This window comes from Chiroxiphia lanceolata, chromosome 16, assembly GCF_009829145.1.
Source record: "Chiroxiphia lanceolata isolate bChiLan1 chromosome 16, bChiLan1.pri, whole genome shotgun sequence".
Classification (NCBI taxonomy): Eukaryota; Metazoa; Chordata; class Aves; order Passeriformes; family Pipridae; genus Chiroxiphia; species Chiroxiphia lanceolata.
This window is the reverse complement of record NC_045652.1, coordinates 7,382,818-7,407,467: the sequence shown is the minus strand read 5'-3', so window position 1 is coordinate 7,407,467 and position 24,650 is coordinate 7,382,818. Positions and strand designations below refer to the sequence as shown.

Sequence of the window (24,650 nt, the reverse complement as noted above, 5' to 3'; positions counted from 1 at the left end):
GATTTATGTTTTATTTTTTTAAAGTACTGTAAACTGAAGAAAGCTAATGCTTGTGCATTCTACTTCAGATAACTTGGAGAATGGAGAGGGGCATGAACATGTTGTTCATCCAGTAGAACTGGTTCCCAGAAGATCTGATCTCCCTTACAGGTATGTGTCAAATATGTTTTTCTTAAAAAAACCTTCACCCTGTAGCTGGCAACTTATTATTGTTACCTAATGCAGTCAGCACTGGAAAACCAACTACCCATCTGGGTACTTGTGCAAATGTTTGGAAAGACAGATGCAAAAAACTTGCACTTCCCTTTTTGCCTTATTTCATATACTGACCTTCTCCTAATTATCTGGAAGAATTCACATTGTCCTGTCAAATAACAGACAGACTTGGCCTCCTGGTTTTGAAAATAAGTTTTATTTTGGGTTTTATGTTATTTTTTTTTTTTACTTTATTCTCCATGACCTGCTAATTTGGAGGTTTTTTGTGTGTATTCTTAAATCAGTCTCCCAGGAGATGCATTAAAGGATAGTTAAACCTAAGTTATTAAATATGGGTGAATAGCATGACAGTTCTAGTTTCTGGAATAGTTTTTTTCTTAAGATTTGAATTTAGGATTTTGTTTCCATTTATTGATTATTCTGTACTTTTATGACTAGAGTGGAAGTCAGTCCTCCAGCACAAGTGAATACTTTAAGCAGTATGTTGCCTTCAGCCACTGTGCCAGAATCCATGACAATTAGTAAGTACTTCCTTGATGTATCTAGATTGATGGAAATAACTTTGAAAGACCTATAATTCTTTCTATTTTTATTTCAGCATGATCTGTTTAGAGAGGAATAGAGCACTTCATTTCTGATGTGCTGACCACATTAGGAAGAACTGCTCTAAAATGATGTTTGTATTGGTAGATCCCAGGTTAGGGTTCATTGGAACTGCTATATCCTTATGGTAGATGTGGCCTCTAGTTAAATGAAAAACAATGATTTAATTTTATTAACATCTTTAAATGTCTGCAAGCTCTTAAAATTATTTTTCCTGCTTTCATTTATACTTAGTCAGAAAAAACCAAACAAACACAGAATTCTTTCTATGTACACTCAGTCTGTGATTTTGATATGAAAATCTGTTCCAAACATAAATATGGGCTTTCATATGCAAAAGCTTTAGTTAAGATGAAGGTGGAGAACAGTCATATTTTCAGTTGTATTCAGAGTAGAACTAGACAGGATAAAGTAGCCTTTGGTGTAGAAATAGATTAATAGAAGCACAGGCAGATTGTTTACCCCATCTTTAATCTATTTTCTTGTAGAACAAAGACTTAGTTCCTAAACTGACTGTCCAAACACGTGAGCCAGTATGTGTTGATGTTCCTCACAGTACAGAATGTTCTGTAACTGAACTGGCTTTGTTCCTAAAGCTCTTGGGTGCGTGTTTGTTTCTTCTTTTAAATTTAAATGTGTACAAGTTTTAAATTATGACATTTGGGAAGTTAAAAGCGATGTAGCCAAAATTCTTTACTGAAACTGAATCATGAAACCAGCAAAACTGGTGAACCCTTAAGATATTCTAATCTCATTTTTTGAAGTCATGTTCAAATGCTGTCCTGTGTCAACCTGTGTTAAAGGAGGTAGACAGTGCATTTTCACTGGGCAACGTTCCAGGCTCTGGCATTGGTCTGCTGGCTGAGCTTTACAAAGCTGAAAAATCCATTCTTGCAAAGTCCTTCATGAAGTGGGAAACCAGTCTGAGACATAATTGAAGGTGTAGATGGAGTTCCTGTTGCTAGTTACCGTGATACCTGGTCATTAGATGTTCTCTGCCGATGTTATTACTACGATATCCTTTTGTTCTTACATTTTTATTTTATATTTTGGGTTACAGCGTTTCAATGGGAATGTTTCTGGTGTTGCTGCCCTCTCTCGATTCTGTTGTTTTGTAGGTGTCAGGTACCAGCAGGGGCCGCAATTGGTCTCCTTCAGTTGCTCAGTTAGTTCCGAGGTGTAGGTAAGGCAGCTATAAAATAGAAAGAAAATCTTCAGATTTTCAGTTCTTGGTACTTGGCAATTTGTAAATGAAATGGAAACACGGGATCAACAGAAGCATGCACGCTATCATTAGTTTCCCATTTCAGAGAAGGCTTTGGGGGAAGGAACTGGGGAAGGGAAGCGTTTCAAAACCATCCACAAAGCTAGTAGGACACTTAGTAAATAATCATAATTATAATCAAAATTCAGATGAATATGCATTTATAGTATTATTCAATACCTGTGTAATAACTGATCCCAGATACACTCAATAAAAATGCTTTTTTCAAGTTTGTTATTGGTCATAGATTCTTTGTACAGGAAGAATTCAGTGCTATGACAAAGTCAGACACTGAAGCTCTTTTTCTCTATTGCAATTAGCAGAAGAATTATTAAATGGTGAGGCTTATAGCTTGGTTGCATAGCAACTGATTCTAACACATCAGGCAAGAAAAATGGAATGCAGTAGTGCAGTGAGAAAAGCTGTGAGGTCTCCAGTGACTGGATTTTTGTGCTTCTTACTTCTGGAGACAAAGCCTGAAATTAATTTTTTTAAAATTTTATTCTTTTCCTACTTCCTTTCCAACTTACTAGTATAGTACTAACCTTTTCTTGCTTCTTTTGATATGCAAGCTAGAAAATTATGTTGTGAGAAGCTGTAATTTAAAATTTCTGCTATTTTGAATTATTTTCCTGAATTCACGTCTCGTGCATTTGTAAGGTATAGGTTAACTCAGCAGCAGATACAACTCAAAAAATACTAATACCACTTAAGAGAAATCAAAATCCATAGAGTTACTTTTGCTGTGTATTTTAGACATCTTTTGAAAGCTTGCCCTACTTTACAGATCATTATGTCTTAGAACCAATTTTATTAAGAATGAAGTTTTTCAGAAGTTTTATATATATGTGTCTATTATGTACATTTCCAATTTTTTTTAAAATTATATTTATCATATTTGGATCACAAACGTTTCTGTCTGTTCCAGAGTGTTGCCATTGAAAGATTATATTTTCAGCATTGTTTTGGTGGAAAACAGTCTGTCCTACCAGCACAAGTCTCCTAGTTCTGTTTTTGCAGTGGGGAAAAAAAAGAAGTTCCAAAACTTTCATTTGAGAAGGATGCTGCTTGTGTCCTTCTTTGCAGGGTTCTTTTATTATAGTGCTATTTTTAGTAAATAATTGGTAATTTAGTTTTTCCGCTCTCATTTTCTTCAGTTTTTAAAATTGGTATTGACCACAAAGGTTAACAGAGGTTGTAGCTTTGTACGTCATTCCATATTTTTTTCATGTATTCTTGAGAAAACCCCTGTTTTTTCACAGTCACCAAAGACTTTACTGAATAATCAAACCTACATATTATATTTTTATCCTGGTTGTGTAAGTCAATAGGAGGGTGTATGTGTTTGTACTTTCTGTGTCCTCTAAACAGCTTCTGACCTGTTCTGTCACCTGGTTGCCACTGGTCACTGACAGGTACTAAATTCTCGTGACTTCTTTGAAAGCACAGCTGTGGAAAGAGAATGTTTGTATTTCATTGGTGAGAGCAAAGCTGCAGTTCATCTTAGACTTATTTTTGATCAGGACCCTTCTATGCAGTAGAAAACCAGCACTGAATTGTCTAATTTGTTTCTTATTAAAATTTACCCTATGAATAGTGACATGACAGGATAATATTTACTGGATTCTTGAGCACTAAATAAAGTCTTAACAGCCAGTGTTCATGCAGGCAGCTTAGGGAGCATAAAGCTCTTCATGTCTTTAAAGGTCAGACTTCTGATTTAGGATGTAACTAATCTGCTGGAAGTTTTGTTTGTCTCTGAAAATATCTGTGTAAATTTGCACTGAGGAAAATAAAAATAAAAAAAAAAATCATTCCTGGAGACTGCTCCCAGCCCACCCTGATAGTTTGTGTGCAGGATTGCAGAGGAGTTCTGCATGACCTTGTGTTCTCTGAGAGATGATTTCACTTACAGCTCATTCTTCATAACAGGTGATTGCAAAACATACTTATCCACTTTTGGGCTAAACAACATAAGTTGTGAAACTTATGACTTTTCTGGAGGTTGCTGGAAAATTGACAGGTGTTTCTTAAAGCATAATGTATTTCATGCTCTGAAGGTGACCTTATAAAGAAAGACATAGTTTGGAATTACTGGTTTGCACATGGGAATCCTTTTTTCAAGAAGTTGTTGCAAAAATATCCCCTAAGGTTACATAATATGAAAGTCTTCACTGGTTTTCTTATATCTGTCTTTACAGAACTCTGATTATCACTTCATTTTTAGATATGTTAGTGTTGGAGGCTGATCCTTAATAGCAGTAGTGTATCACTTTTTGTTAATGGTACTTTAGAGAACATAAATGTCATGTCAAGCACAAGGCAATTCCAAAGTAGGACATAAAGTCTAACATCAAACACTTTCATGAAGTAAGAATACTTGGCTGTCCTCCTACTGTTTTATTAAAAAAAAAAAAATAGGAGAGGGGGGAGAAAGATTGAAGTTGTGAAGTCCAGAAGTCAGAAAACACCAAATTTATGGTTACTGCTACAACCCTGACTTTTTTTTTTTTTTTTAAATTTATTCCCTTTTCTAACCCACACAATGTATGAGGCATAAGTCTGCTGGAAAAATTAGGTTGTGATCATACACTCATCTTGGAGGCGAGCATAACAGACAAAAGCTTATGAACTGTGGGTGCTCTGGCAGGTTTGAAGGGAACCTGCCTCAGTGTATGATACTGGATTTACTTTGTTTGCATTCAGCTGACTGGTCTGACATGCTGCTGAAATCTTTCCAGGAGCATAAGTGAAAGTCATAAATTGCAATTTTTTGAAAGTTTTAAATGTTATACCTGAATTAAATAGGATGGTGCCCTTTTAGTTCTATTCAGTTTCTTACATCAAAAGATCATGGAATTAAAGTTTCTGACTTTTTCTTGGTAACTTTTTACTTATTTAATTACGCCAATAATGTTTTGCTCTTTTGTATTTATTGTGGATGGAGAGGCTAAAGAAGTGTTGATGATAAATTGTATAGTTCTCGTGTTTGTTTTGAGAAATTGTAGAAAATATGGCTCCTTAATACTCATCACTTCAAGAAGAAACAACATAAGTATAACCATGCTGCGTGGGTAGGCACAGGCTGTACCAGCCTCCTGGGAACTCTGGTCTCTTAACCAGACCAGTGGTTTGTGTTGAGCTTTCCTCCACGTCTCCACTGGTATCTGTAATTGAACTAACTTAACAAGGAATACTGAGTATGAGGTGTGTTTTCTTTTGTGATCCTAAATTAAGCATTGATTTTTTTTCCTGTACGTGATAATGAAATTTGGAGTTTCTGCTTTGTTGTGTCTCTATAGTGTTGTCAATTCCATAACTCTCAGAAAAATAAGGCAAATGGAAATAGAAAAGTATTTTAACATCTTCTATTTCAAGAATCTTTTTTCTTCTTTTTTTGCAAACCATGACCTTTAACAGAATCTTGCTTTTGTGCTCTGCTTTTGTGTGTGTGGGAGAGGGGACTGTGAGAAGGTGGGATTTCAGGTCTCCACTCATGCGGAAGATTCTGGATGGAATAAGGAAAAGAAGATTAAGTTATTAGGCAAGTTAAGGTTACAGTTTAAATAGGCTGGTAAAATTGACAAAATGGAGACAATTTATAATAGCTTCACAGTTTAAATGTTAATAAATGAGTATGCATTAAACCCCTGAGTATGCACACAGGCAATTATTGCAGAGTAGGCACCCCAGAGTAAGTGCAGAACCAGCACTGCAATAACTTGTCTGAGTAGCAACAGCTTTAATTTATTCAGTTAGAGACATAATAGCAACTAACTGTTGATTGTGCATTATCATATTTTAATGACACATTTGAAATATTTAAAATACCATTGGCGTGATGCTTTCTTGAGAAGGATTCTGAATTCAACATTGTAGTTCAGGATCTTTATTTTGTTACAGTGTTACTGTACTAAAAGCCTTCAGTGGATCCTTTTGCTTGTGTTATACATTTATATAACACTTCCTGGATTGTTCTGTTTTCCTCATCCTTAGAGCAGCTGTTTGTTTCACAGATAGGCTGATGGATTGTGGTCCATTTTGACATTTTGGCAACATTGCATATTACATTTTCAGGACTGTTACAACCCACCAATTGTCCACTGCCAAAAATTCCCACCAAAAAACCCCAAACAAAAACCTCTCAAAATCCCCAACCTTTCCAGTCTGCCCTCAAAGTGGCAGTGTCTCATCATGACTAAAATAATACTAATAGTGTGTTGAGTTTCATTATCACCAAGTTTGATATTTTATAGCTAAATATAATACTTAAATCTCAGAGTGTAGGGTTTGGTGGTTTGTTTTTTTTTTTTTTTTTATTTTGTTCCCCCACCTCACCCCCCTCAGCCACCCCCAAATTAGTGGTAGTCAATCAAAGCTATTACAGACCATCTTTTGAAAAATAGTGATGAAAATAAAGGAGCACAGTGTATTTTGTCATATATAATCTTTCAATTCTAAGATTTTCTACAATTCCTATGTAAATTACAGTGGTTACCTGGACACTTCATTGCCATGTGAACTTTACTCTTGCCAGAAATGATATTCCACCTTTTACTCCCCATTATTATTAACTAGAAAGGTGTTCTGCCTTTACTGCTTTCTGCTGTGTGCCTTATGCCAGCAACAGCATTAAACTCAATAGTAAAGATCACTTGGCCACTGCTTGTGTGAAAAGAAAAAGAAATACACCCTCAATTTTGAGCTGGGTCAGGTCCTGCCAGGACACCAGTGCCACAACAAGGGAGGTGGTGGCAATGATGGAAAAGGCAACTGGAATGTTCTTTCTGCTTGAAAGCACAGCCTTAGGAGGACTGGTTAAAGTACTCATGTAATTGCAGCTTTGGTTTTGAATATGAGAAAGCAGAAATTTCCAGATTTTTTTTAATGTATGCTTGTATTTAATACTCACAAAGTTCACTTTTGGCTTTTCTGCAAGATTTGGATTTCTTTTCTTTTTTTTTTTTTTCTGTAGAAAAATAATTATTCTTTCTATGCTGAATTAATGAACTGCAAAATCCCCCTAATGACCTACTGAAATGTTTCTTGCTAATGTCAGTTAGTTCTTAAGCTGTAATATGGATAATATGAAATGAGTAGAAATATAATCATCTACTTTCTTCATGGCCAAAGAAGCACAAATGTTTTGGAAAAAATCTAGCATGGAGAAATTTGAGTTGGCTGATTTCAGATGATAGGAGAACCCTACTGAATCCTGCAGTCCTGCAAGGGTGGGATTAACCTGGAGGTTACCAATGCCAGACTGGAACTGGGGTGTCTGCAGCACTGACTGATACATTGGACTGACATGAATCCTTCATGTTTTGGCCACTACTAGATTTAGCAGACTTCATCTGATCCACAGCACAATGTTAAGTTTTTCTTGAATGGGCAAAAATTTCTGTAACTGTAGAAAATACTAAGAAAGATATGGGTATCAGTGAACTGAAAAGGGAAAAAAGTTCTCCACTGGCCTTGCTTGCTGGAAGAAAACAAGTAGTACCAGTTCTGTTGGTATGTTTTCAGTAAAAGCACACAAAATTTGTTGACAAATTTGTTGAATACTTGCAAAACAGAGCTGGTTGATTTATTATATATAAACATGAGAGCATTTAATTTAACTCTTGGGAGGGATGTTTTAATATAATTGTGTCCTTGTAGCACTCATAAAATTATTGATTAATATATGTGAAATGATTAGTGCAATTGTTAAAAAAAAATCTGGTTTAGGATGATATGTGTCCATCCTGATGATTGCTAGAAGCCACTGAAATCTCTGAAGACCTCTTTTATTTCATGTATTCATGCAAGACCTGGAAGTCAAAAATCTATAATTTTAGATTAGATGATTAAGTCCTAATATTTTTCTGTAAATTTATAGTAAGTAGTCGTGGTGCATCTGTACAGTTATATGGTAAAACCTTTACTAAAACCTCAGCAGAAGGACTCCAGGTGAGGCAGTGCTTTGAGCTGACACTTTTCTGTATGGTATTTGGCTTTTCTGGTATCATATTAAAACCTAAAGAAATCTTTAAAAATTCTAAAATTCTGTCAGTTGAGTTTTTTAAAATTTTTATTCTTGATGTAATGACAGAAAGTATTTTTAAGGTATTTTTTAAAAATAGGAAGGTTTTTATAGGAAATTACAAGATTCAGAAATCCCGTATTTAAGAGTGAGCTTGAGAAGAAATGCCATGAAGAAGCAGTGACATTCTCTCTATTCCCACCTCCCTGTAAGGGTGATATTTCCTGTGCCAGAATTTATAGGAAGGAAAAGAAGCAGTTTGAAGGAGCTGAACGAGTACCAGTGTATGTCATTAATATGCACAGAGTGAGAAGGTGCATTCTGCAATACAGCTGTGATCAAAACAAACCAGCTGCACCCAGGGCACACTTGTAAACATTGGTATTAAAGCCAGATGCAGACTCATTTGGTTTGATCAATTCTTCTGATACGGTGTTAAATTACCCCGGTTTTGAAAGATTGCTCAAATTAGTGATGAGATTGAGGGTGTTTTTATGTGCTTTGCTGAATAGCAAATGGTGTTGGCATCATTTGGAGTGTGTTGCCTGTGTACATGACTTCTAGATCTGAACTGAGCAAAGTGCACACAGACATTGAATCTTTTTTCTCCCTTCTCTTTAGATGAACTTCGTCAAGCTATCGTGGCCATGATGAATAGGAAGGATGAACTGGAAGAGCAGAACAGGTAGTTTTCATTTTTAAGTCAAGAGGGACTGTAATTAAAAAAAAAAATCTGTTCTTTAATACAAGCTGTCCTTTGTGTGAAGCTGTACATAATTTTTGTGTAATCTTTTTGATGTATATGTTATTTTTCTGCGAAAGGTAAACTTAATACTTCACTATTTAAATGTCGATACTGAAAGTAATGTTTTCAGGTCAGCTTCTTCCTTTGAGTTAGTTTAGTTTAATCACAGATAAATCTTTGTATTTTGGCAGCTTTTGCAGTTGCAGTTTTTTCAAAACCAAAACTTACAGCCAAAAAATTCTGAAGATTTCTTAAGACAACTTTCCAAATGAGCAAAAGTTTGCCCTTTTACAAATATTCAGAAAATGTCTTTTTTTCCTCTTCTGGTTTAGAACTGATGTAGGATGGCTGACAATGTAATGCTGAAAGTGGCTTTCATTTGTGAGGGTCTTTATGCTCACTTGGGGCAAAATGATGAGGTAAATGTAAAAATGATCAGTCTCTTATTTAAAATGTCATCAAACCTACTTTGTATTTATTTAGTTTATTGAAACACATAATTAGATGAATGAAAGTACAAATGTATTCAATGTTTGGTAATTTACATTTTCCTGTAGATGTTTTGGGACTTTTTAATGCCGAGACTACCAACTGATTCTATTTTCCTGCCTCCTCTTCTTCCTACTCCCATAATTGCAAGTTATTGCCCTGTTCAGCTTTGTGTTTTTTGGCAGAATGCTTTGGGTTTTTCCATTATGCATCGTGCTGACCTTTGCTATCTCATCAAAGGCTTTACACAGAGATCTGCAGCAGAGACATGTCTGTCTCCTGCCCTTGCCAGTAAATATATTGCCTATAGATTATTCCTGAGATGTATGGACTTGCACTGAAGCACTGAAAACACATTATAAACTTTTTTAAATAGTAAATTCTTTCTGTGTGATGGTGCAGTAGATCCCATAATAGGTTGTGCTTTGGGCATGTTGATGAGATTGTAATAGAAATTAATAGTAAGCATTTACAACTGCTCAGATTGGGTCTTTTTCCTTGTAGCTTTTCATGTCTTTGTATAATCAAATGACGTGAACTTATTCCATCGAATAATGAAATTTTAGGATTGCATTAATGGTGTCATTCAGGCAACCTACTCTGTGATTCCTAGAATATACTCTAACTACTAAATAGTGTTTGCAGGGTTCAAACCAGAGGCTGTTGCCTTCTTCCAGATCCCTGCGAAATCTGCTGGATGCAGAGATGGAGCTCTCAGCAGCACTGAGGCAGGAGATGGACAACTGGAGAAGGAAAGTAGCAGAGCAGGAAGAGCGACACGCCACCAAAGTCCAGGCCTTGGCACGGTAAGAAGGGCTGAAAAGGTCTCAAAAAGTAACTGCAGTGGAACAAGGGAATAAAAAAGTCTACATGCAAGAAAAATGATTTTTTTTTTCTTCCCCCAAAATACACAAGCTGGATTGTTGGGATTCTAGCTGTCAGATCTGGAGCCAGTGTGGACTTGTTTTGGAAGCTATTTCATTTTAATATTGCTCCACAGTGTTTCCTTTGGTAGGTGGTTTATGTAGTACCACACCGAGATTAGTTTGGGGACCCCTCTGCTCCCAGCAAGTTCTTACTCCAGTAAGTAGCCACTGTGCTGAGTGATCCTAGTGTCAGTTGAAATGAGTAGGAATATTTGTGTCTTTATTTAGTGCTTTCAGTTATATAACATATGTCAGTGCTGACACAGATACCCTTCTGTATGTGCCCTCAGGTGTGTAAGCAGTAAAGAATGGATTATCCATCCCTTCAGTGACACTTCCATCTGATCTCTTTCTCCTATTGGATTACTTAAGCATGACTTCATTTTCCATGAGCTGATGCTTTTTTGTCCTCTTGGCAGGTTTTCATGGCTGAGCATCACGAGCAGCAGTTGTTGCCAAACATTATTAACAAACAAGTACCAGTTTCTGAGGTGGTGCAGCTGTTTTCCCCTAGCTCCAGGAAGGTCAACTGTAACAGGTTGCTCAGGACCATTTCCAGTCAGGTTTTGAACATCCCCACAGATGGAGGCCCCCCAGCCCCTCTGGGCAGTGTTTTCAGCAGTGTTGCTGTTGCCTTTCTTTGCCATGAAGGGTGTGTTGCTGACTTGTGGTCAGCTGCTTTTCCACCAGGACTCCCAGATCCTTCTCCATAGAGCTGTTTTCCAGCCCCTCAGCATGAATGGGTGCCTCAGGCTATTCCTGCCCAAACGCAGGACTCCTCATTTCCCCTTGTTGAATTCATGGAATTTTTCTGAGTCCAATTCTCCAGCCTGTCCCAGTCCCTCTGAATGGCAGCACAACCCCCCTGTGTATCAGCTGCTGCCCAGTTTTGTGTTGGCTGTGACCTTGCTGATGTTGCACCCTGGCCCAGCACCCAGGTCATTAATGAGGGTGTTAAACAACATTGGCCCCAGTAGTGATTTGCCTTCAGCTTGACTTTGTGCCACAGCTCTACTGAAAGAATTGTAATCCTCCCCTCATCTAAATGTGATTTATCTTAAGAAAGACTTTTGAAGGTAAATACTGCTGTAATAGTTTGATTTTTCTTACAATTCTAAATAATCTCTGGAGTAAACTATGATGTGTGAGTTCTTGGGGATGATTCACATGTATAGTAAACAACAAACCCATCCCAAGAGTTAAATAAGAACAGTAACCTGGGCCTTATCTCAGAGAGAAGGGTTTGTTTTCTGCCTGCACAGGCTGAGTGCTCAGTGTCAGTCCTAAAGTGCCACAGCTGAAATTCCTGTAAGCTTTTTATTGTGTAGCAGAGCTCATATTTGAAAATGATAAATATAAAGCTTTCTTAAGGAAAAAAAAGTATTTAGAAGACTACTAATTCTGCTTTTGGTGACACATCCAATCGAACTACTCACTTGAGGTAGGGAGAGATATGGGTAAGCGGGTTTGACATTCATGTGCTGTAAGGCAATAGAGACAATGCAGATACTTCAGTATTTAATATTCACGTTTCAGGTTCTAGGAACTGTGTATTCATGTTTCTTTGACTCACTTCCCCCACAGTTTTAGAATTTGCAGTGACATATGGGTGAATCAGATATTTGTCATGCACATACCTTTTTAAAGAAAAGATAAGGAGCTTTTATAACAAGATCTGAAGAGATGCTCACTTAGACTAACTAGTTATTTTTAAACAAGTTTATGTAATTTCTGTTATTGTTACCGAGGCTGGGTATGTTGTGTTGATTGCTCTTCTGACAGTCAGTTTGCCTTGTTGTGTGATAAAAACAGTGTTGGGAGCTGCTTAGGTACAACAAATTCTTGTGTCACCAGTTACTATGGACTTGGGATGCATTTCTTTAATGATTCATTGCAACTCATTTTCTAGCCTAGTAACATTGCATATTTTGGAATATAGGTTTTCCTTCTAATTTTTTTTATTGGTTCGCTTTGTGCACTGTAGGTGATGCTGCTGCAATAGTAAGGGTAGTAAAATTTTTTAATAAATAATACTTTAAACCGAGGAGTTGGGCAAGATGAATAATCAAAAGAATTTGAAGTAACAAAAAGTTTGCAGTTGCTCTGTGAGTGCATAATACAGTAGGTGAATAAGAGGAAACTAAGTTTTAGATGTTTTGAAGTAGAGAAACCTCACTGTTTATGTTGAGAACAATTGATCACGTGACCAGAGTAGAAAATTTTCCTCACTTATAAAATTCTGAATATTTTAAGGCAAGGGAAATCATTCAGTAAGAATCTGACTGTTGTGATTTGATGAATGAATATTTTTCACATTATGAGAGCTGATATTTATGTGTGTCCCCAAAGCTCTTTTGAAGAATTTGACATAAATGCCTTCCTGGAGGCTTTGAGAACACAAATTTCAGTGACACATCAGTCAGTGCTGAAATGATGGCTTCTGGATATCTGCAGTTACTCAGCTGGTCTCCTGGACTCTCCAGAGAGTCTCTGCTCTCCTAGACAAAATGCTGGCTTACTGAGAGAAATTTTTACCAAGTTTACAAAGTTTTCTTTGAAAAATGGAAAAAATCTTAGGTAATTTCAGTTTCAAGTAGTGGTAATCTCATTCTTCTGTGTGAAAAATTTGAATAGCTCTTTCATAACAGTTATTATATTGTTTCAAAAGGAGCAGTCTCAGTGTTCAACCTATTTCCCAGTCTTCTGATAGAATAGACTCAACAGACTCTGTAGTATTATGTTGTCAGCTGGTTCTTTGTTGGTTTTTTTTGTCCTTATCAAAGAACCTTTCTCAAATTCATGGACATATTGTGCCAGTGGCTTCTTGGCAATACTAAAGATTTTTAATTGAGATTCCTTTTTCTGTATGGAATGCTATTACATCCCTTTGCAAGGCAAAGAAATTTATTGAAGTTGACTGTGAAATTGGATAATCTCAGATTGCATATCCTTAGACTATATTCAGCAGTGTTGGAGGAAAGCATAATACAAAGGACAGGCTTTGTAGCAAGAAAAGCAGATAGAGAAGATGAAAATGCACCGTGGAGGGAAATGGGGATGAGAATTTTGGCTATACTTTGTCTTACACTTCTGTGCACCTTCTGTTTACTGTAGATTCTGTCACCTAATTTGCCTCCTCTTATCTACTGTCTATATTACTTAAGCCACATTGCATGTGGATTTGGCATTTTATATTATTCTGTTTTACAACACTTCATTCACAGCCATAGCCCTTCAGTGATGGGTGAAATGATGTGTTGTGCATCTTGAAATGATTCCATCACTTCCCTTAAGCAGCTTCTTAGAGAGAGGAAAAAATATCTCTTGTTTGTGCTTGTGAAAACTAATTTGAATATTCTTATAATAAATGACTTTTTCTTCCTGCTTAGTTAGTTGGTGACATGTCACAAGTGACAAAAACATTTTATAAAAAGAGTGAGATACACACAAGATAATCAACTTAATCATATTTAGTAAGGGATGAAGGAACTTCTTCTGGGAGGGAGCAGGAAGAAGTGGAGATTGGTTTCATAATATAAACTCATTATATTGTATATAGTTCCACTTCTATTGATTAACACTGAATAAAATTGGGGTTGCATAGTTCAGAAAGCTGATTTGAAATCCATAGAAATATGGATTCTTATATGAGCAATGTGACATTGCTGACAACAGCAGTTTATTTGTGTGTATGTATATATACATAATATATGTATATTTTGTGTGTGTATGTTTATATAGTATCATAAGGATCATCAAACATATTTGCACGTGTTTCTGAATACTTCTAATTCTCAAATAAATTCCCATAAATAAAATGCCTGCCTTTGTGTTTCATCTGTTTCCAGCTTTCTATGATCTGTTACATGCCCAGGGTTCCATCACACCTGGAGCATGTGCCTCTCCTCTGGCAACAAATGTCCTTGTCTAGTATCCCATCCTTGTGTTTTAATTGATTGTTGATTTAGAGAGACTATATCATTTGTTTGCCATCAATATAGCATAGTATAGAAAATCTAAATTAAACAGTTAATGAAAGTTTCTGATTACAAGATAATCTATTTCACTGATGTGTTTATGTGATCCTGGAAAACTAGTTTTCCTGATACTTTGGTGTAAATGTATTATTAATGTGTAAATCTTTTTTTCCCCCCCACTGGGGTGACATAACTTAGGTAAAGCTTATCACAGATAGTATGTTTGTTTCCATTGAAAAGGGCTTTCATCTATTTTGAGAAACCAATAATATTTATTCTTTTCTTTTTATCAATAGAGAAAATGAGGTGCTAAAAGTGCAACTTAAGAAGTATGTAGGAGCTGTGCAGATGCTCAGACGAGAAGGTCAAACAGTGGAAGGTAAGGATAACATGAAGAGGGGAAAAAAATCATACACAGGGTTTGGTTTTGTGGATGCTGCCATTGAGAAGCAGTATATTGGAGGCATAGGGATAGGAACTAAATGATGGACGTGACTCCTGGACTTGCAGAGAAACGACAGTGAAAGAGTTCCCAGTGCTTAGACCTGGCTCTGATTTACAAGAAACTTTTTTTTTCCCCCCCCCGATTGATCCTGGAATGAATCTTTTTAGACAACGAACCACCCAGTCCTGTGCAAGCCCTGGTCTTTAACCAACTCTTCAGCCACACCACACAATCCTAGTGTGGCTGGGGACAGGGTTTGTGCTTCCACGTGCTGCCCAGTGTGACATGAGCTCTCCCTGTGGGAAAATATCAGCATCTGAAAAGACAAGAATTCTGCTTCTGTGAGAACTGTCCCTGATTCATCTCTGACTGGGCTATTTGCTGTTGTGTGAGGAGTTTTATAATGCAAATTGATGGCAAACAAGGGAATGTTATGTGATGGAATGCTATCAAATTACTGCTGAGCAGAAACAATGAAGAAGTCTCTGCTTTCCTTGCTGAGTCTTCACCAAAACAAATTAAATCATTTACATGAAACTGGGGATAGCAAGAGATGATTATAAGCCCTGTTTATTTCTTCAAACTATCCTAGAGTAATATCTCCCAGTAGTGAAAATAACATACTTGATATATTTTCCTTTTGAGGAAAATGAGTGATGTAGATTTTTGTACTTATTTTTACAGAGCATTTTCTGGTAGATGAGGTGGCCTTACTTTTTTCAGTAAGAAACTTCCCAGAAAAAGCTGTCAGATAAACAATAATCTGTGAATTGCTTTAATATTGGAACATAAAAATAATTATTTTGAGGAGAGAAAATTTAGTATCTCTAGGTTGTACTCTTGTTTTGGAGATCAGTGTATTTGAAATAGACTCTGTATTGAGTAGTAATGAGCAGGTTTTACATCTGAAAGATAATGAATTAGCAGCAGGCTTACCTGTTTTTCTTGGGGTCTGTGACAGAAGTGTCCATGACCAGATGAATTGGAGTCTTGATTCTGAATCCTCTCCTGGTGGGACCTGTATTTCCACTGACTACAAGAAGGTGTTTTGAGGGACGAGATGGCTTTTCAGAAATTGGCACCATCTGTCTGATGGTTTTTTAATTGTGAATATTGTGGTCCTGTAAGTGGCAATATGAATGAACAGCACTGCTCTTAAGGGCCAGTCACTATACTTATCTGGAGTTGAAAAACTTCATTCATCCTTAAAAGGATATTTGTTAGTGAGAACACATGTTTTTACTTCCGACTGTGCCGAGTGTAGTGATTCATATTAAGAATTATTCACAAAAAGCATTGCTTAGGCTTCTTATAATAGCAGAAATTATCCTTCATTAAATAGTGACAGTTTCCATGATGAGTGTAATTATAGGAAAAGAAAAAAGTATTCCTAGGCTAGCTATATTCCACCATGTTAAAATTATGCAAATTAGGGAGTGGTAAGAATAGAAACTGAGTAGGATGGTCAGATTTTATAGATGAAAAAGGGGGATGGAACAGTACCAACATTTCTAAAAATGAACACATGTATGCTTTATGCTCCAAGGATATTTAATCAATCCACAGTAATTTTCTGTAATATTTACCATTAGTGACCGGATTCAGCTACATGCACTATTTGTAATAATTTTTTTTACATTCTAACTCCACACATTGTATTTCTATAAAACTAGAATTACTTTCTTAGCTGCCATTGAAGATTTGGGTGAAATTTTAGTAGTACTGGGGCTTCTGACTCAAAGTAAGTACTTAAGTATGTAAATAATCCCTGACAACTAACTGCAAAAAAGAAGAGTGAGACACAAGAAGTTTTTTCTTTTACCAGATTTGTAGAAACTATTGCACCCATGGTTTGTATACATAATAAATAATTTTCATGATAATTAATCTTTTTCCAAATGATATCAAAACAAAAGTCTGAAGTGCATTGTAGGTTTTAGAACACTAGGTTTTTAGATTTTCTGTGAAACTATTTGGAAAGAGTCAAAATAAACTGAGCTTCTGCTGCTGTTATTTTTATCACTATAAATAGTGAAGACTCTTCATGTTTGCTACAATAAGATAAAATGCTATTGAGTATGGCTTTTAAATAGTTTCCTAAAATAATAAATGAAACTCAGCATGATACTTTGCCTTGTGGTGACTTAAAAAAGCCAAAAAACCCCATTCAGCAAATGTGATTATAAATAAATTGCCCAAGAGTCAGAACTGAGTCGAGTTCAGAATATCATATCAGCTTTCAAAATGAGTGATCACTGCTGTGGACTGAGCAGTTTGATATTGGTATTTAAATATTTAATAAATCAGCATCTTGACTTCTCAGCCATCAGCAGGAGTTGGCTGTGTACCATTTTTCAAACCCGCTTACATAGAATATTATTTGTATAAAAATGCTGATCTTTAAAGTTTCTGGCTGGAGAACTTCAAGCAATATTTACAAGGAAAAGATCTTGAAATAGCTTTTGAATTCACTTAAAGAATAATAAACTTCTGAATGCATATATTCTTCCTCAAAGCAAAAATCAGTTCTCAGGCTTAAGAGTATTTAGTCAGATGAAATACTGTGTCTTCTATCTGCCTTACAGTGGGTGAATGTATAGTTTAGATTTTGAAAAATAATGAAAGCATTTATTAAACTTCTCTTTTATTAGGGCTTGTTTACTTTTATGTGCTAACTTTTATTTTCTTAGAAATTCATGATCTACGAGGAAAAGTTGAATTGGACTTTGTGTAACTTGGAGGGGATTTACTTAGAAGAGGCCTTTAAAGTGATCATCACTTACATAAATGATGGCTGGGAACAGGAATAGAATAAGCTGTAGTTTTCATTCACTGCAGATAAAAGAAGTAATGGGCTTACATGGCAGGTGAAGGAAGTTTGATTAGCTATCAAGACAACTTTTATAAGAAGAATACTTAAATTTAAATAGATTGTGCAGGGAAGCATGATATCTTCATATTGGAGGTTTCTAGGAATAAATTAGACAATTAACTGTCAGGAGTGGAATAACTACAGCTGATTCTGCTTTATGCAAAACCATGAAATACGGGATGGAGTATGGAATGTCCATTCTCAGCCCTGTTTTCTGTAATTTCTATGATGTGTAAGCAGTCTGTGCAAGTAATATGAAATGATGTTTTGGAAGCCAAGTAGAAAAAAGTCTTAAAAGAGAAGCAGAGACTTAGTTTTGAAAGACTTTGGGCAGGATTTGCAGTTACTACCTTCATATATTACTCAGAAAACAGCCAATTGCTTTTAGTTTACATTTGTTTTTCTAATAAGAGTACCACTCTAAATATTACTCACAAAAAAGGCTCCTTGCAGAATTTGTATTTTAGTCTTTCTAATACTGTTTAATATTACATTCTATTTTGATACTTCTAGTAACTGTTTCTTATAGAGCTATTACTTCTACACAGGATGTCTTAGATGTTTGTGGAATTTAACATTTTAATTTGAGGTATCTCTTTGTTTTAGTTCTGCCAAACATTTGGAGCACTGATGGTGAATTTACGATTCCAGAGCAAAAGCAAGTAGAGAACAACGAGGAACTCGCCAGCTCTTATGAAAGAAAATTGATTGAGGTAAAGTTTGTACTGCACAAATTTAATGGAATCATAATTACATTATAACATTTGAAGCTTAAATGGTTTCTTTGCTTAGCTGTTATTTTTCTCCTCAGTATTGTAAAAGGTAAGTCTGACTTTTTTTCTTCAAAAATAAAAGGAATGAAAAAATTAATTTTCTTGCTTTTGCGAGTAAATTTTCTTCATTCAACTTCAAGGCGTATTTAAAGCAATCCAGATAATTAAAAGTACTTTTCCTAACAGAGGTACATTTTTATGCTTTGGTGTAAAAATGAAGGTTTTAATAAATAAACAAGTTCCTTGAGGTTTTAACTGATGGTGGTGAAGTTGAAAACATCACAGACAGCAGGTTTCAGGTTTTGTGTAAATTACAGTACATAATTACAGGCATTGCTGTGTTGGCACTTGAGCTTTATTTAAAATGAGAACATACTGAAATCTGTAGCTTTTTCTGTGCTTTCCTTCTGGTTTCTGATTGCCAAACCATGTTTCATTTTTGTGTTGCTTTTTGAATACTGCCTTACAGGAATGTATGATGGAAGCTACTAATTCTGTTGATATGACCAGGTTAGAAAAAGTTCTTAATGTAAGATTTACTTTTAAGGCTAATGTAAAAGTCATTAAAGAAAAAAAGAGATAGATTAGGGTTTCATCCTAAATTTAAATACAAATTATTTTCAAGACAAAAGTAATGAAATTTAATATCTAATACTCATATCTCCTATTAAATATTAAAAGAACATTTTTATAAAAAGTAAAAAAATTCTCTGTCTTTCTCTTGCCCAAAATACTCTGAAATTGGATACCCACATTAATTGATTAACATGAAGAGGACTAGAAATGCAGGTCATGCATCAAGGAGATTGATACAGTTGTAAAACATTCATACTTGGTTATCCTTTTCTCTCCCTAGTGCATGCTTGTACTTGAGTTCTTCTGATTCCCTTCCTCTGTTCTGTACCTATCAAAAGAATATCTTAATTAAGAACACAGCTAAAATCTCTTTCAGCTTTGAAAGCCTCCTTAGTTCTACCAAGTTTGTTCTGTATGCTCAGGGATTTGTTACTGACACTTGTGAGTTTGTGGCAGACAAACCCCTGTAACAATCCTTCTTTAGAGGTCTTAGCATGACACACAGCCTTGTAATTAAATATTACTCGTGTTGGAAGTCAGTGTAGAAAACAAGTCTTAAATTACTAAACTGGTCAGCACTTTTCTATGGAATCACAAGTCCTTCTATAGCTTTCATTAAGTGAGGCTATTACTGAGATGAGATGGAATTTCCTCTGTCCAGGGAAGTTTGGCACAAGTATGGACTTTTTTTGCAAAAGTTTTGAAACAGGAAGCAATAATTGAGCATTTTATGGCTGTATCAATAGATTTTTAGACTTTGCTACTTAGAGTCTTACTGTTTTTCACTTGTAGAAAAATGGAATTATTCATTAGTAGTAGGATACCTGCTCCTTTTTTTGAAGATCTTTGACTTTGTTTCTGTTGGGGAAAAATGTAGAACATCATCAATTTTTGAAAATGAAATCTCACAGGAAAAATACATCCATGCTTCCACTAAGAGCAAAAGGAAGCAACTTCCAGTTCTGTCTAGAGTTTCTTGGGAGATACAACGTTTTGTATTTTGTGACTACTGGGGGAAAAAATGCCTATAGACTTGACAAAAAGTAATTGATTCAGATGTGGGTTGTGCAAAACTTCTATGAGTTTTAGCTGCAAATAATACTAAAAAGAAATCTTGAATTGTTGCAAGTTCTTAAATGTTTCTGTGCTCTAAGTGTGTCCTTCCAAGACAGATTGTGTTATTCAAATGCTTAGTGAAACATTCCTAGTATGTTTTAAGTTAGCAGCTTAGTCCTTTGATGTGAAACAAGAAGTAGTATAAGCATGTTTTCTGATGTGGCTACCAACAAGTCTGAATGATCATCTGTCCAGGGGAAACTTAGGTTATTTGTACTTTGATTTTTTTTTTTTTTTTTTTTTGCTTCAAATATGTTGTTGTGGAGAAAAACAACTGTGAAGATGATTGAAGTTGCAGTAGGGCAATTTGTTGCTTAAGCTTCAGTGTGGATTGAATAAAGGAAGATGTGATGACATAAGATATAACTGAGAGAATATAATTATATGGAGACCTCTTTATTGTTTTTAGCAGACTTTGATATTAAAGAAAGCTAAATTAATGTTGTAATTCAGAAGTATACCTGATCACTCCTTTGGGTTTGCTCTGGTGGTAATGCATTTTGCTTTGACAAGAAGAAGGACTGAAGTAACTTAATTACTAATAAGTGATACCTGGCAATTTGTCCTTTTGATAAGATGTAACAAGTGATTTGCTGTTAAATTTCCTTTTTATTATTTAACTTTGCTAGGGACACTTATAAATTTTTGTATTACTTCTCGTGCTTTGAGAGAGTTGTTGAATTTACATATTAATCGAGTCTGCAAGTAGAAAGTTATTTCAAGGACATCCAAATTAGACCGAGAGAGAAGAGTCACATATAATATCAGATAGTCTGAATTTTGTTCTTCTGATAGAGACAGGCACTGAAAAATCAAACATGATTTCAGATATGCAAACTACTAAGTTTTGTATCCATTCACAAATTTATATATTGATTTTGAGAACCAGTCAACCAGATATCAGTATTATGGTTTTTCTCTGTGCATTTCCAACTAGTATTCTATATTCTATTCTATATATTCTCTACCTTTTTTTATGTAAAATGCAAGGAAGTTCTGCCTCCCAGCCCAATCTCTGTGTAATTAAAAGTGACCTGTTAGTATTAAGCAGAATCAGAGACTTATCATATCCTTAAATGTTACACCACTCACTTTAAATTGGAATTAGTGGTTAAACGAATATGGAAAATAATTTATCTAGAGTAAATGGCATTATATTAGTATTTTCTCTAGTATAAAGTTGGCTTAGTTTGGCTCCTTTTTGCATGTGTGTTACACTGATGAATTACTGGATTTGAAGGACTCCCTCTAATGTAAAAAGAAATTGGAAAAGAATACTTGAAGTTTACCTCAGGAAAATTATTTTTACTTTTAATCAATGATATCAGATCCTGCCTTGTCAAATTGAAGCTGCTTTTTTCTGGTTGCTTTGATTGCGTGAACGAGACAGGTTTTGTGGAACAAAGCACAAAATTAAAAGTGAGCACTAAATTAAACTGAATTCAACTGCTTTATTCTGGGGAGCTTCCCTGGGGAAGAGGGAAAAGGCAGAGTAATTCAAGAAAAGGAGACCGTGGAATTCATAGATAGTAATGAACTGCCTCCAGGAAGGAAACTATGAACTCTTAAGAGAGTTGGCAGTAGTCCAAGTCCCTGTGATAATATTGAAGGTGCTGGATTGATATTCATCTTATTCAGCTGTGTTTCATGTTGTTACCGCATTACCTTTGCTGTTCTCTGAGCTTTGGATGCTGATATGAGGAGGCATTTGAAGAATTGCTGTAACTGCAAACAGGTATAACAACAGTGGTGGGGCAGCTGCTGTGCCCCCTGGAGGGGCCAACCACTGAGTGCTGCCGTTTTCTTCTGTCTGCTGTACACTTCACATCCTTGATGTTCATCCAGCCCTTGTCGCATCCTGCATCACTTGATGCTTTCCTAACTCTGAAATGGAGAGCACACACACAGAGCCAGACTTGGTGTCTGAAGAGGCCCCACGAGAGGTCCAGCTGTTTACCTGTGCACAACAACCTGTGCCCCAGACTAACTGGTATTTAGGCTCCTTTGACCCCTCACAAATTTGCCTGGGATGAGTGGACTTCTAGTTCCTGTGCTGTTAAAACTCCAAGTAAGAGTGCAGAATACATCACTCATGAATTATTGACAAAGTTAATGCAGTTTGTGCATTTGCATTACTCCCAGTTCAGAATTCTGTGATTAGTTTGTACCTGTTGAGGACTGTGTTCTTTGAAGAATTAAACTGAGAACAAAAGTTTTATTAGAATCAGTTGTCATAGGATCTCCTGTGTTAGGAATAAAATTTAGCATAGAATTGTATTTGGTCCTGTTGAGTTCAATATCAGAACTACATTGCAAGGCATGAGTCAAAATTATAACAATCTCTGTTCTTAATGGTCAAACATTAGTAATGAGATGCATTCCTTGGGAGAGTAGGGCAAAATAAAACAAAACCTCAATAAAATTTGATATACATATAAGAAATTACAGAGTGTGGTTATTTTATTTTATTTTTTTCAGTTTAGAATACAATTACCTCTTGGCTTTGCTTTTCAGGTGGCCGAAATGCACGGGGAGCTGATTGAATTCAATGAGAGGCTGCACCGTGCCCTGATGGCTAAGGAAGCTCTCGTGTCCCAGATGAGACAAGAACTAATTGATTTGAGAGGCCCAGTGAGTGTTTGTTTATGGCACTGTAGAATCTACCACTCTGGAATAAACTCAAACTCCTGATGAAATATATAACAGCTTATAAGAAATAGCAGATCTGACACCACCACCTTACTCGGTATTTTTGATAGCATGTGATTCTTGTTTCTTTACAAAACTATAAGCAGATTCTAACACGAAGGACTCACAAGGGGTGATGTGTTCACAATCCTTCTGAACGATTTTGTTTTTCTTTTATTGTTTCTCAGTAATAATTTTTATTGGCATTTATAAAATTGAATGTTGAATTGTAATTTCTTTATAATATTGTGCTTTCTTAATTGAAAACATAATAACCAGCGTGTGGGAATTATTTCTGTTTTGTAAACACAGGTCCCTGGAGATTTGAGTCAAACATCCGAAGATCAGAGTTTGTCAGATTTTGAAATGTAAGTTTTGTAATTCACGAATTTTTCTCTTCATACTGTCTTTATGGCAAAGAAGAATAAGCAAACAGATTCCATAATTTGCTTTTCCTATGTAATTTCCAATAACTGAATTCTTAGCTGTTCTATTATTAAAAGTATGGAGAGCTGCACATTCTGTAGTTTTTAATAATGTTGAATGCAAGGAGTTTGGATTTAGCTGAGTTTTGTGGGCCAAAATGTTGGGTTTGATGAAATGAATAATTTTTGTTTCATGCATATAATCAAAAGTAGTCAAATCCATGCTGTGAAAAAAGAAACAAAACCCAGAAAACCTGCAGAAGGAATTGTTTTGGTGCTCTATGTCAGTGCTCTATTTCAGTTGGGTTAATTTTAGGGAGCACTTTTAAATACAGCACATATAAAAAGTTCAGGCAGAACTCCAATTTTTCTGATACTTCATTTGAAATGTTAAGTTGCTTTGTTGGTCACTTTGATCATTATCTAAACCATTGGATGTAGTTGCTTTGCAATTCATACACATAAATATGATTCCCTGTTTTAAGTTTTTCTCTCTCCTCCTCAGATCAAATCGTGCTCTTATTAATGTTTGGATTCCCTCAGTCTTTCTGCGTGGAAAAGCTGCTAATGCATTCCATGTTTATCAGGTAAGTGATAAGATATATCTCAACACAGATTTTGTGTAAGAGCTTCTGACTGAAATAGAACATTTTAATAATTTAAAGATCTCCGTATAATTTCATTAGAGATCAGCTAATGAACAGGCAGCAGTAACTTCATATATATTCAACCATAGGATTGTGTTGATTATCCAAATAGCATATTTGGAGGGTTGACTTTTAGTAGTTTAATACTTTAAAAGCATGCTAATAAGATGACTACATTGGTCAGGGAGTGCAACAATTCAATATTAATCAGTAATCCCTTCTTCAGTGTACAGTAAAGCATGTACATGTTTTATTTCCATTTTGGAGATAGCAATGACCAGAAATATTGCTTGACAGACGGACAGGTGTGGCTTACTGTAGTAGCTCACTTAAAAACATTTGGAATGATGAAACAAGTCTTCACTGTGTGTCACTGAGTGTGTTCATAGTGTGCTCTGCTCAGGCAGGTCTGAATTTAGGGGTTTGTGCTCCAACCTGACTTGCAGTTGAGGCATTGAAACCTTATACTGTTCTTTGATTCCTGGATTCTTGACACCATCCACCCACATGGATAGAATGGCAGGGCAAACTTTAAACACTCTTTAATATGCTGTCCCAGGCTGTTTGTATTTCTTTATTTGGGGATTATTAGCAGCTGCAAAATTTCTCCACTTTTGTTTCAGCCACATGTAGTTAGTTCTGAACAAGACTGCTGAAGCTTGTTAACATTCCTCTCACTCTGAATGGTGGTTTTTGTAGAATTTTGAATCATTTATAAAGTGTTGGCAGATAGTTGTAAAATATAGGAAAACACCCACCTTTTGGCCAGCAATAGAGAATGAAAAATAAGACTTTAGGTAATGGAAAGAAAAGCTGACAGTATGGAACAGTTAGTCATTTGTTCAAAACCACTGAATAATCAA

The 24,650-nt window shown here is 35.7% G+C and overlaps 1 protein-coding gene across 5 annotated transcripts in view; it reads left to right on the top strand.

The window, feature by feature from the left end:
- Window positions 1–24,650, top strand: part of SNX29 (sorting nexin 29) — a 100,563-nt gene that overhangs the window by 18,224 nt on the left and 57,689 nt on the right. For all 5 annotated transcript variants that reach the window (XM_032703714.1, XM_032703718.1, XM_032703719.1 and 2 more), the window contains 9 exons: window positions 69–150; window positions 655–737; window positions 8,730–8,793; window positions 10,020–10,148; window positions 14,542–14,624; window positions 18,169–18,275; window positions 22,542–22,658; window positions 23,028–23,083; window positions 23,646–23,727. In XM_032703714.1, coding sequence (XP_032559605.1) covers window positions 69–150; window positions 655–737; window positions 8,730–8,793; window positions 10,020–10,148; window positions 14,542–14,624; window positions 18,169–18,275; window positions 22,542–22,658; window positions 23,028–23,083; window positions 23,646–23,727 — 803 coding nt within the window. The remainder of the gene's footprint in view (window positions 1–68; window positions 151–654; window positions 738–8,729; window positions 8,794–10,019; window positions 10,149–14,541; window positions 14,625–18,168; window positions 18,276–22,541; window positions 22,659–23,027; window positions 23,084–23,645; window positions 23,728–24,650) is intronic.